The sequence below is a fragment of the Moschus berezovskii genome, chromosome 14 (genome assembly GCF_049115385.1).
Source record: "Moschus berezovskii isolate FMDL1 chromosome 14, NW_MosBer_1.0, whole genome shotgun sequence".
In the NCBI taxonomy this organism is placed as follows: Eukaryota; Metazoa; Chordata; class Mammalia; order Artiodactyla; family Moschidae; genus Moschus; species Moschus berezovskii.
In genome coordinates, this window is record NC_142473.1 from 26,416,220 (window position 1) to 26,429,633 (window position 13,414).

A 13,414-nucleotide genomic window follows, 5' to 3' on the forward strand; every position below is an offset into this window, starting at 1 on the left:
GCCTAGTTTTACATGTTTGCATTTGTCAGCTGTCTCTGCCTCTGTTTTTTCACATCTGTAAATTGAGATTGAGTTAGATGAACTATAGGATTTTTTGGGCTTCCCTGGTGGCTCAGTGCTAAAGAATCTGCCTGCCAATGAAGGAAGTGTGGGTTTGATCTGTGGGTCAAAGATCAAACTGTGGGTCCGGAAGATCCCCTGGAGAAGGCAATGGCAACCCATTCCAGTATTCTTCCCCTGAAATCACATGGACAGAGGAGCCTGGCTGGCTACAGTCCATGGGGTCTTGAAAGTCTCAGACATGAATTAAAGACTAAACAACCAATCAGCAAGATTTGTTTCAACATTTAAGATTTTGTGAAGGGAGAAAAATCTTTAATGAATCCTGAAACAAAGTAGAAAGCGCCAAAAGAGACTAGTTTGATTGTAGAGGGAGTAGGAGAAAATCACTGGTTGGTAGGCTGGCCCCAGGTGTTCTACCACACAATTTGAACTTCTTCTGGAGCAATGAATGGTCAAGGAAAGGTTCTTTTAAGTGTAGGAATGCAGTAATCAGAGTTTTGAAAGATTGCCCAAACAGCAATTGGTAGGATGGGACAGAGGAGGGATAATTTGAGTAGTTTAGGTAAGTGATGAATAATGAGAGCCTAAACTAACAGTGACAGGAGGAGTGGAAAGACAGGGAAGGATTCAGGAGAGCTGTATTGTGGAGTTTGCACCTAAAATTGGCATTGCTCTAAACTTTGCAGTTCCTGCCTCCAGAATATGATGGCAAGTCACCTTGTAAAACCTGATACTAGAAATTGCAAGAGACCAAGAGAGTTAGAGGTAATCTTTATGCTTGTGGAACTTTACTGTTTTATATACTTATCAAATTTCTTCACTTAAGATAATTCTGTTGATAAATGGAATTTAATGTCTTCATATTCCCAGAGCTGGTGGTGTCCCAGCAGGAACTATGTTGATTCCAGCAGCCTTTTCACTAAGTATAGGCTTCCAGGAAACTAGTGGGAGGTTTTTTTGTGGTAATTTGTGATCTGGAGACAGAAGTGGGTTCATGCCTTTTGATATGTAGGACTTTAAATAATTATTTTGATATATATTAATAAATAGGATACTTAGGTACTATACCTACTGATATTTTTTTTAAAAGAGTACTATATCCTGCCATTCTTCACTGCTGCCCCTACCAATTGATCTGTTTGCATTTGAGACATTATTTGTTCCCTTAAAGATTATGTTAGCTTGCAGAAATTTGCAAGCATATGGCTGTTACCCAAATGAAAGTTTTGCTCTTTTGCTATGGCAGCATCTGCTGGCTCAAGATACAGGAAACTTTTTCATCAAGGGATTAATAGCATTTTCAAAGTCTAATGTAAACTTCAGTGATTATTAGGCCTACATTTCCAGCATGCTTGCTTTTTTCTGAAAGATGTTTTATTTGTTGTTTTTCTTTCTTTTTTTTTTTACAGAATGTATATATCTTAAGGATCTTATTAACTGTTTGCCTGTTTCCTTTACTTTCTTCTATTAGCCTCAAATGCCAGATAGTCCACAGCTGTCCTCTCTTGGAAAATCAGACTCTTCTTTGTCTGAAAGCTCTGGACTATTTTATAAAGATGAAGCCCTGGAGAAAGACTTGAACGGTGATGTGTAAAGTGCTTATATTTCTATATATTGATTTTATAATATGGAAACTTTATTATAGTTCATAACCTAGTGATTTTTTAAAACAGATATGAGCAAGGAAATTAATCTAATGCTGTCAACATATGCAAAGATCTTAAGGCAAGTACTTATGGTATATTCTTTTGAGTCTTTATTTTAGACTTAGAAGTTTTCTTCTGGAAGCTCCATAATGGGAAGTTTAGCTCAGGGTCTTAAAAACCTATCTAGTAATTATAATTTTCAAATTTTTTATTCTACCTCAGTTTCTTAGATTAGCTGGTTATTTTCAAAGACTAACTTTTCCACTAAATATCCTTCGTTTTGATACTCTCAGAGCTGAAATGAGGCTGGATATATTGTGCTTTCTAATTAGATGATAAAACACTTAAAATTTTATGAAAAAAATTTCAAAAAAATACCATTTGGTGAAGTTAACCATAATAATAGAGTGATACTAAGATAAAACAAATATATTTAGGAAATATTAAACATTATCAATACATATTTGAAGGCTGAATTTAAGTATTCTATTGACCTGAAACTATCATGTTTTATAAGGTGTTTTTTGGAGAACTACTGGGCAGTCACTGTATTTAAAAATAATGGTTTGTGTGGCTGTTAAAATAATGTATGTAGTTTAATATTAGAATTATAATGTATAAGATACACATTCTGCTCTGTCAGGGGACTTTGAGTAGTCAAAAATATTTGTGGAACTAATTTAACATATTGAGCAGTGTTGGTAAATTAATGAAGCCAACTACTGTACAAAGTCATTTAAATGAAATAGCTAATAAATATAGCATAATAAAGCACTTCACTTTGATGGTGTGTTTAGATATTATGATGATTTGGTTTAACATAAAAGCTTTTTTCCCCTTAGTGAGAGAGCAGCAGTAGATGCATCTTATATTGACGAGATAGATGGACTCTTCAAAGAAGCCAATACTATTGAAAACTTTCTAATACAGAAAAGAGAGCTCCTAAGACAGAGGCTTACAGTGATTGCAAACACTCTACACAGATAAAATTGTGTACTTAGAATAAGCTGAGAATTTAAGCTCATTATTGTTTTAGTGAAAGAATGACATTTGTGCTTTGAATGTGCCCTAGTTGTTAGAAAAGAGTATACCTTAAATGTAGAAGGGGAAACTTCTTAAATTTCTTTTCTACATTTAAAAGCATTAAGCTGGACATTAATATGAAGTATATAGCCTTTCTTTTGAAGTCTAATATTTAGCATATTTTGTAAAAGTGTAAACTTTAAATTTTTTCTTAAACATCCTAGCCTTTCTTAAATTTCTGAAAGAATACTCAGTGGATTAATTTGATAATATTTAACAATATTGTACTTTTTTTTTAGAATATTTTGTTTAAATAGTGGATAGAGATCTAAGGTGTCTTTCATGGTTAGAATTGAAAAGAAATTAAAATCCAAAAGTAATCTGTCCAGTTTCTCAATATGTAAACTGTGCTATTGCTATTTAATGTTACCATATGATTATTTTCACTAATATTATTATACAATGTTAATAAAAATTTGTTTTATTATCATGTTGTTTTTGTTATCATATGTTGGAGAAGGAAATGGCAACCCACTCCAGTATTCTTGTCTGGAAAATCCCATGGACAGAGGAGCCTGGTGGGCTACAGTTCATGGGGTCACAAAGAGTTGAACACGACTGAGCGACTGAGCACAATAAAAATTTGGTTTCAAATTATTATCTTATGGTAAAATAAAAACTAGAAATTTCTAACCAGAACTATATATGAATTGACTTTTTTACACATTAACAGTATCAATGGTGCCATTAATGAGGTATATTTAAAAGCCTTAGCAAGCTATGTGGTATGGGATAAAGATTAGTGGTCCAAAAGTAAAGAGATTGGTTAAACAAGTCAGCCTTAGCGAGTCATTTCAGTCCTGTTATAATTCAGGAATTGAATTTGGACTAGGAAATCTCTAATATTTTTCTACCAAAAAAATCCTCCCTTTGAGGAGAGTTTGGGGAGAATGGATATATGTATATCTGTGGCCCAGTCCCTTCACTGTCACCTGAAACTCACATTATTAATCAGCTATACTCCAATACAAAACAAAAACTGTTTTTAAAAAAATCTTTATGTTGTTGGAAGGTACTATGACTTTATGATATATAATTTATATATAACTATATCAGATTAAAAAAATCACAATGCTCACTGTTCAATCATATGGATAATTCTATCTACTATATGTGTATTTTGTCTATATAAGTAATCACAAATTTGGATACATATTTAGACAGTACCACAGGGAAGTTGGTATTCCTCAGGTGGACAGCAGGGATTCCCTGGTGGCTCACATGGTAAAGCATCTGCCCGCAATGCAGGAGACCCGGGTTCGATCCCTGGGTTGGGAAGATCCCCTGGAGAAGGAAATGGCAACCCACTCCAGTACTCCTGCTTAGAAAATTCCATGGATAGAGGAGTCTGGTGGGCTACAGTCCATGGGGTCGCAAAGAGTTGGACACGACTAAGCGACTTCACTCACTCACTCACTCAGGTGGACAGCATGTTTGCCCTGCTGCCTTCAAAATGTTAAAATCTCATTTCATCAATTACTACCTTAAGGCATATATACCATGTAAGATAAATATTTATACAAGAAAGGATTGAAAACAATAATGTAATATTTACTAAGTATATTGGTTTCAGTGGGAAAATTATTTGGCTCAGAGACAGATATGTTAATGGCACAGGATAGGTTGGAGGTCAGTAAAGATTAGAAATAGGATTTTAAAAATCAGCTGGATTTTGAGTTCTACTGTTGCCTTACAGAGTTCTTTAATGTTGAAATGTGAAAATGACTGCTAGCCTGGGCAGAAGCTAGCAACACTAAGAAATGTTCTTGAGTTATTTTTTATTAAATATTTGTTATTAATGTAAAAGATAAGGCTAGCATTGTTTCAGAGTAGATTTTTATTTCATATTATATTTATTATATCTTTTTTTTTTTCTTTTTGCTGTGGCATATGGGATCTTAGTTCCCTGACCAGGGATGAAACCATGCCTCCTGCATAGGAAGTGCGGAGGCTTAACCACAGGACGGCCAGGGAAGTTTCAAGATATATTAAGATATTTGTTATATCTTAATAGGGTCACCATTGCTCAGTATCTGGTTCTTCCCTGTGCAGGTTAAATTTGATCATTTCCTTGGGTATGTGTTTAAGACTAGGGAATGACTTTTAATCACAATATTATTTACCAGTCAGAACAGACACCTCCTAGGGAAGAAGTTCGTGAAAGTCTAAATAAGGTTTATTTTTTAATCAAACTTGATATCTTTGGTACCATTCACATGAGAATAATTATCTTACAACTGGAAATATGCTATTGCAGGAATATATTTGCCATTTAATTTACACTTATCACTTATTTCAGTAAAATTTTGTAAGTTTATATGTTATTTTTCAATAATTACAAATCAAAATATATATTGAATTTCTTTATATCATGATCTGCTAGACACTGTAGGGTGTACAGAACTCTGTTCTCCCTTCTGACAAGTTTAACCACTCCTTTTTTTTATTTTAAATTTATCCATTTTAATTGGAGGCTAATTACTTTACAATATTGTAGTGGTTTTTGCCATACATCGACATGAATCAGCCATGGGTGTACATGTGTTCCCCATCCTGAAGCCCCCTCCTACCTCCCTCCCCATCCCATCCCTCAGGGTCATCCCAGTGCACCAGCCCTGAGTGCCTTGTCTCATGCATGGAGGGAAGGAGTGGCACAATGAAACTGATAGCCTGGGTCAGCTGACTTAATCAATGGACAGATCTGAAAGAGGAAAGTTTAGAGAGGGAGACCACTATTGGTGGTCCAATTTCAGTATTTCAAGCAGCAGCTTATCATAAGGGATACTTGTCCTGAAAATGAGACTGAGAGAGTTTGTACATGTTTTGAAGCCCCACCCCTCAACCGGGTTGGCGATCTGTTTCATATATGATAATATACATGTTTCAATGCTATTCTCTCAAATCATCCCACCCTCGCCTTTTCCCACAGAGTCCAAAAGACTGTTCTTTACATCTGTGTCTCTTTTGCTGTCTTGTATTTAGGGTCATTGTTGCCATCTTTCTAAATTCCATATATATGTGTTAATATACTGTGTTGTTGTTTTTCTTTCTGATTTACTTCACTCTGTATAATAGGCTTCAGTCTTTGGCAAGGGGATCACAGAGGTAGGTTTTGAAATGGGTTTTTGAAAAGGAAAGAGGGAGGGTATTTCAGGCAGGGAAAAGTTTGTTTAAAGGCACACAAGAATAAAAACACTTGGCAAATCATTTTACTGAACTGAGAATTCACAAAAGGGAATAGTGTATCATCTACACTGCTAGAGAGCAGGATAGAATTTGTCCTCAACTTGTAGCACAGTATTAGATAGATTGGAGCTTATAAATATTTGTTATATTAATAAAATGATGTATGGTTATTCATTTTTAAGGGTATACTTTCACAGGGCTTTATTCATATTAGATTGTTGAGAATGTTCCGTAAATTAAGTGAATAGGAAACAAAAGATGAAATGCTAGAAGGGCAGAGAGACAAAAGGCAGAAAGACAAAGGTAGATTGTGGCCAGATTGTAGAGTCTTGTTGACAGATTAAATTTGGACTTTATTCTGTAAAGGAAATCTGAATCATTCAGAGGGAAGGAGTGGCACAATGAAATTGATACCCTGGGTCAACTGATTTAATCAGTGGATAGATTTGAAAGAGGAAAGTTTAGAGAGGGAGACCACTATTGGTGGTCCAATTTCAGTATTTCAAGCAGCAATTTATCATAAACAGGTTGTAGGGATACTCGTCCTGAAAATGAGACTAAGAGAGATTCTACATGGGTTGAAGCCCCACCCCTCAATCCTCAACCCCTCCCCCTCCTATTCTGTCAGTGAGCCAGGGACAGCCCAGGAAGTGAGTTTTTGACTGCCAGTCAGCGTGAGGATTTGGGAGTCACGGGATCTGCTGCTGCAGAGCTCAACACAAAAATGATTTCTCAAATCTTTCTACGTTCTATCAGAAGCTTTTCTACCACTGCAGTTGATTTCCTTTCTATGATAGTACGCCGGATCCCAGGTAGGGGATTTGCCCCTTCCTTCTCTCTCTCTCCTTTTCCTGAACTTAGGACTCTGTGCCTCTTTTTTGAAGAACACCGGGGGCTTCTGAAGTTTCCCAGTCTGTGTGGAATAGATTCAAGCAGCAACACTGCAGAGGTCGGAGTTAAAGGAGATTGAGAGGATTTGTTAACTTGTCAGGCAAACAGCCTTTCTGTTTGTAGATTTTATGCAACATACGGGGGCGGGATTCAGGGTTTAGACGTTCTCTTGGATCTGCAATAGGAAGAATATTCACTATTTAGGACTTTCTCAACTAAAAATCACTGCTACATGTTCGAATGTAAATGTTTGGTTCTTCTATTTGCATTCTGGTGGACTGCTTTAAAAACTCTATTTATTGTTTTCTAGCTTTCTACTGAAGCTACAACCTGTTACCTGCTTTTATTTCTTGCAAATGGCTGATACAGAGCTGTTAGAAATCGTACTGATACACACTAAAAACTTTAAAGTCATTTAATTCAATAATGTAGTGCTTGCTCTATGCAGGACAGTGTATTAGGTACTGGATTGGGAACAAAAACAAGACCGTGTACTCAGAGAATACAGGTTGTAGAAGTTACAAGGTATATTCTTCTTTATCACACCACATGGAATAAGGTAAATGTCATACGAGAGCTAAAACAGATGCTGTGTGATTTCAGACTAAGGAAAATCAGTTTTACTATAAAATCGGAATATTGTGTTTATGAAGCAGGTGATACGGGCACTACATCTTGAAGGATGCATCACCTCAAGGAGATGAGAAATATTCTAGGTGAGGAAGAGTATATACAATTATAATGAGAAGAACTGAAGAGCGGACCAGTTTGGCTGGAGGGGAAGGTGTTAGTGAGAGGCAGATCTGGACAGGTGGGCCGCTGTGAGACTGTGCATTGCATCAATGCCTGGCCAAGTAGTTTAGACCTTATTTGGTAGACAGTGAGGAATCATTAGTAAAGGTTTTATGGAGGAATTTCTGATATAATCAGATCTGTGCTTTGAAGATTAATGTAGTCGCAGTGCTTCCTGTTTTCACATTATAGCACACATAGAAAATGATATTTTTACCTCACACAGTAAATTGGATGGGATCTGGAGCCCCATGAGCTGCTGACAGCTGAAGGTGATTGACATGGGGCCTCTAGCCATATTAAAGGCTAAGCAGGGCACAAGAGGCCCATTAATTAGGAAGCTCTGGCATAGATGATAGCTTCCCTAACTAGTTTCAATTAGGCTGTGAAAATACTCCTCTGAGAAGCTGTGAGGGCCTAAATTAAGACAGTAGAAAGGAAGTTACTGCTAGGCAAGAGAATATGAAGCACAGTGCTTATGAGAATAGGTTCAAGCTGGAAGAAAAATTGGGGGAGCTGCCCAGGATGGGTTCAGTTCAGTCACTCAGTTGTGTCCAACTCTTTGCGACCCCATGAACCGCAGCATGCCAGGCCTCCCTGTCCATCACTAACTCCTGGAGTCCACCCAAACCCATGTCCATCGAGTGGGTGATGCCATCCAGCCATCTCATCCTCTGTCGTTCCCTTCTCCTCCTGCCCTCAATCTTTCCCAGCATCAGGGTCTTTTCAAATGAGTCAGCTCTTGGCATCAGGTGGCCAAAGTATTGGAGTTTCAGCTTCAACATCAGTCCTTCCAATGAACACCCAGGACTGATCTCCTTTAGGATGGACTGGTTGGGTCTCCTTGCAGTCCAAGGGACTCTCAAGAGTCTTCTCCAACACCACAGTTCAAAAGCATCAATTCTTCTGCCCTCAGCTTTCTTTATAGTCCAACTCTCACATCCATACATGACCACTGGAAAAACCATAGCCTTGACTAGACAGACCTTTGTTGGCAAAGTAATATCTCTGCTTTTCAATATGCTATCTAGGTTGGTCATAACTTTCCTTCCAAAGAGTAAGCGTATTTTAATTTCATGGCTGCAGTCACCATCTGCAGTGATTTTGGAGCCCACAAAAATAAAGTCAGCCACTGTTTCCACATCTATTTGCCATGAAGTGATGGGACTGGATGCCATGATCTTAGTTTTCTGAATGTTGAGTTTTAAGCTAACTTTTTCACTCTCCTCTTTCACTTTCATCGAGAGACTCTTTAGTTCTTCCCTTTCTGCCATAAGGGTGGTGTCATCTGCATATCTGAGGTTATTGATATTTCTCCCGGCAATACTGATTCCAGCTTGTGCTTCCTCCAGCCCAGTGTTTCTCATGATGTACTCTGCATATAACTTAAATAAGCAGGGTGACAATATACAGCCTTGATGTACTCCTTTTCCTATTTGGAACCAGTCTGTTGTTCCATGTCCAGTTCTGACTGTTGCTTCCTGACCTGCATACAGGTTTCTCAAGAGGCCGGTCAGGTGGTCTGGCATTCCCATCTCTTTCAGAATTTTCCACAATTTATTGTGATCCACACAGTCAAAGGCTTTGGCATAGTCAATAAAGCAGAAATAGATGTTTTTCTGGAACTCTCTTGCTTTTTCCATGATCCAGCGGATATTGGCAATTTGATCTCTGGTGCCTCTGCCTTTTCTAAAACCAGCTGGAAGTTCACGGTTCACGTATTGCTGAAGCCTGGGTTGGAGAATTTTAAGCATGACTTTACTAGCAATTGTGCAGTATGAGCATTCTTTGGCATTGCCTTTCTTTGGGATTGGAATGAAGACTGACCTTTTCCAGTCCTGTGGCCACTGCTGAGTTTTCCAAATTGCTGGCATATTGAGTGCAGCACTGTGTTCTAAAAGACTTGTATAACCCAACTCATTTATTATTTATAGCCTTGGGAGCAATAAGGCTTATTATTATCCATTTTAGAAACAGGAAGCAGCCCAGAGAGATGGTCTTCTTCAAGGTTAATAATTTGGAAAATGACAGACCGAAATTTGAACCCAAGGATTCTCGAGTCAGGAAGAGTCTAGGTTCACACTTCTAAGTATTACACCATGCTGCTTCTTAAAGGGAGTAGCATTTGAGATAGACGTTGAACAACAGATAAAACTTCCTTAGGGATAGACTAGTGGGAAGGACATTTAGGGTGAAAGTGAGTTTTCTTTGGGAAATAAGGAAATAGTTGGATTTGACAGAATTGGTTACTTATGGGGCTTCCCAGATGGCACGAATGGCAAAGAACTCGCCTGCCAATGTGGAAGACATAAGAGACGTCGGGTTCTATCCCTGGGTCAGCAAGGTCCCCTGGAGAAGGAAATGGCAACCCACTTCAGTGTTCTTGCCTGGAGAATCCCGTGGACAAAGGAGCCTGGCAGGCTACAGTCCATAGAGTTGCAAAGAGTCGGACACAAGTTAGTATGCACGTGCTTTGAGCCTCCATCTCTGAGAAGGTCTCAAGTGCTCTAAACTGAATTTTTGAAAGATTTTAATGAAGTGGGATAATAGATACAATGTTGTAAAATATTTTGCTAAAAGACTAGTATCCCTATGTTTTAGTTTGGTTTTCTAGACTTCTATATCACTGTTAGTTTTATGATTTAAAGTGAAAGATTATCTTATAGTATCCAATTAGTTATGTACTTGACCACCCGTCTGTGTTAGGCAGTACTGCCTGTGAACACAGAATACATTTGAAATAATAGGGACAATTTTCAGCTCTCTATTTTAAAATAATTTTTTTGTGTGCCTTTTGAATTTGAGGTAACTTCAGAACAGGTATCAGTGCATTATTTAATTTATAACACCTCTTTCCTAGGAAATGCCATGTACATTCATGTGTATACCATTAAAATAGAAGAAATTAAATTGCAGAGCCTATTAAATTCACATAAATCCTGTGAAACCTTTAGAATCACATTCTAGTGTGTCTAAAGTACTGAGATTAATGTAATTGTGATAATATTGAATGGTGGTTATTTATATTTCTTTATTTAATTTTTTAAGCTGTGTGGCATGTGGGGATCTTAGTTCCCCACCAGAGATCAAATCCATACCCCTGCAGTGAAAGCTCAAAGTCTTCATTAACCACTGGACTGTCAGGGAAGTCCTGGGCATTTTTTATTAAACAATGCGGTGTAGCTATTAGCACATCTGTGGTTAACATGTAGATTCAGTCTTGTGAAAAGGCCAGCATTGTTCAACTATGAGAAATGATAGCAATGGTGAAGTCCTGAGTTAATTAAGCAGATTTGTACTGCAGGAACACAGAAAAGATTGTGGTTCACAAATGGAGAACTGAAGAGTTGATGGTCTGAGAATAAGGAAGGAGATGAATTTGGAGACTATTTGGTGTTAGGTTTACATTTTCCTTATTGTTAGATGAGACTGTCTCTGGAGAAACAGGCATGTTTATAGAAGACTGGTAAAATTTTGTGCTTTTGATTTCCTCTTCACAGTTTTGAAGAAGTACGTGGAAAATACTCATCAGAAAACAGTGATCTTTGCCCAGGGGAAGACTCTTCCGTGCATTGCACCGCTTCTAACCACGGTGGAAGAGACTCTGCAGGTCATCTCAGCTCGAGTCCAGGGACATTTTCCTGAGTGGCTCAATGGCTATCTACTTCGTGTTGGACCTGGGAAATTCGAGTTTGGGAAGGATAAGTAAGCCTTGATTTTGAAGAACAGTTTAGTTTTCTTAGCATGGGCTCTTTCTATATAATGTGCATAATATCTGCTTCCTCTCAGATGCTAACATTGCTGCATAATCCCTTTGATCACAGCTAAGGAAACTATAACCTACAGGAATTAAAGTGGAGATTTTAATTATTCTTTACAAGTCCTGACTTTTGCTTTGCAGACTGGTATAAATTTTAAGTCGTCTGAAAGTTTATGCTAAAAGAGAAGTGTCAGAAACTATCTGTATGACTACTGAGCTCTGTCTGTTTCATCACAAGTTCCTGGAGGAAGGGGCAATATCTTCACTTCATACCACTCTCTTACCCAGTACTCCCAGACACAGTGGTTCTTTCAGTTCCTCAAACCAGGAATGTTTATTTTTGTTCAGGGTCTTGGCATTGGCTGGCTCATCTCTCTTCCTAAGTCTAATTCTTGTCATTCAGATATCAGCTGAAATTTCACATCCTTTGAGCTTTCCCTGATCTCTCAATCTAAAGGTACTGTTTTTTATATTATTTATTTTAATTCTCTGCATTATCAATAGCTAGTATATTTTTGCTTGTTTACTTATTAGCTGTGTTTCTCACTAGATGGCAGTTGCATGGTGGCAGGGACCTTTTCTTGATCAACCTGTATCCCCAGTATCTAGGATAGAGCTCTGTAGTTAAATAGCACTCGATACATATATGTAAGTAAATGAGAAGCCCAGCAACTCATTGGTGTAGCATTTCTCTGTGTGACTACTGGGAACATGAAGTGATGTGAAGAAACCATTGTGGTCAGGAAGAAATCTACTTTGCTTTAAATATTTAAAAATTTTAGAAACTTTTTTTTTTCATTGTGAAAGTTTTTACCTGTATTAAACTTTTTGAAATATAGAACCAAGTGAGGGAAAGGTGTGTACCTCATCCTTTGTTAGCACTTTGATATATTTCCTGCTGATCTTCCCCCCATCTCTATAGATTTGTTTAAAATAATTACAATCATATGTAAAACATTTTTAGTGAGGTATAATTGACATATTAGTTTCAGGTGTACAACATAATGATTCAATATTTGTATATATTGTGAAATTATCATCCCAAGTCTAGTTAACATTCATAACCATACATGGTAACAAAAATTTGTTTTTCTTATGATGAGAAGTTTTAAGATTTACTGTTGTACATGCTGCGTGCTAAGTTGCTTCAATTGTGTCTGACTTTTTGTGACACTATGGACTGCAGCCCATCAGGCTCCTCTGTCCATGGGATTCTCCAAGCAAGAATACTGGAGTGGGTTGCCATGCCCTCCTCCAGGGGATCTTCCTGATCCAGGGATTGAACCTGTTTCTCTTATATCTCCTCCATTGGCAGGTAGGTTCTTTACCACTAGAGCCACCTGGGAAGCTAAAGATGTACTGTTAGTAACTTTCAAATAGGCAATACAGTTTATTAACTGTAATCTGACTCTGTACTTTACATCCCTTATTTATTTTATAACTGGAAATAAATTTTCATCCCATTTACCTTTTATAATAACCAATCTCTTGCAACCACCAACTTATTCTCTGTGTCTGTGAGCTTGTTTTTCTTTCTTTCTTTTTAATCTTTATGATTTAGTCTTTAAGATTCTACATATAATTGAAATCATATGGTATTTATCTTTCTCTGTCTGATTTATTTCACTTAGGATAATGCCCTCAAATTCTACTCATGTTGCAAATGGCAACATTTCCTTCTTTTTTATGGTTGAGTAGTATTCCATTGTGTGTGTGTGTATATATATATATTACATCTTCTTTATCCATCCATCCATCCATGGGCACTTAGGTTGTTTCCATATCTCAGCTATTATAAATAATGCTGCAGTAAACATGAGGGTACATGCATCTTTTATGAGCTAGTGTTTTTTATTTCTTTGGATTAATATCCAGTGGATCATATGGTAGTTCTGTTTTTAATTTTATGAGGATCCTCTATTTTTTGTGGTTTTGATAGTGGCTATACTAATTTATGTTTTCACCAACAATACCTGAGTGTTCTCTTTTCTCC

The 13,414-nt window shown here is 37.3% G+C and overlaps 2 protein-coding genes across 2 annotated transcripts in view; both read left to right on the forward strand.

Annotated features, from left to right (window-relative positions):
- The first annotated feature begins 754 nt into the window (after positions 1–754).
- On the forward strand, positions 755–3,137 carry TEX12 (testis expressed 12). Its single transcript, XM_055422483.2, has 4 exons — positions 755–828; positions 1,535–1,646; positions 1,737–1,788; positions 2,552–3,137. The coding sequence occupies exons 1-4, from the start codon at positions 766–768 to the stop codon at positions 2,694–2,696; spliced, it is 372 nt and encodes a 123-aa protein (XP_055278458.1). The 5' UTR covers positions 755–765; the 3' UTR covers positions 2,697–3,137.
- A 3,495-nt stretch (positions 3,138–6,632) lies between these two features.
- The window catches only part of BCO2 (beta-carotene oxygenase 2), an 80,267-nt gene continuing 73,485 nt past the window's right edge, over positions 6,633–13,414 (forward strand). Inside the window, exons 1-2 of the mRNA XM_055423030.2 lie at positions 6,633–6,790; positions 11,162–11,366. Coding sequence (XP_055279005.2) covers positions 6,703–6,790; positions 11,162–11,366 — 293 coding nt within the window. The 5' untranslated portion in view covers positions 6,633–6,702. The remainder of the gene's footprint in view (positions 6,791–11,161; positions 11,367–13,414) is intronic.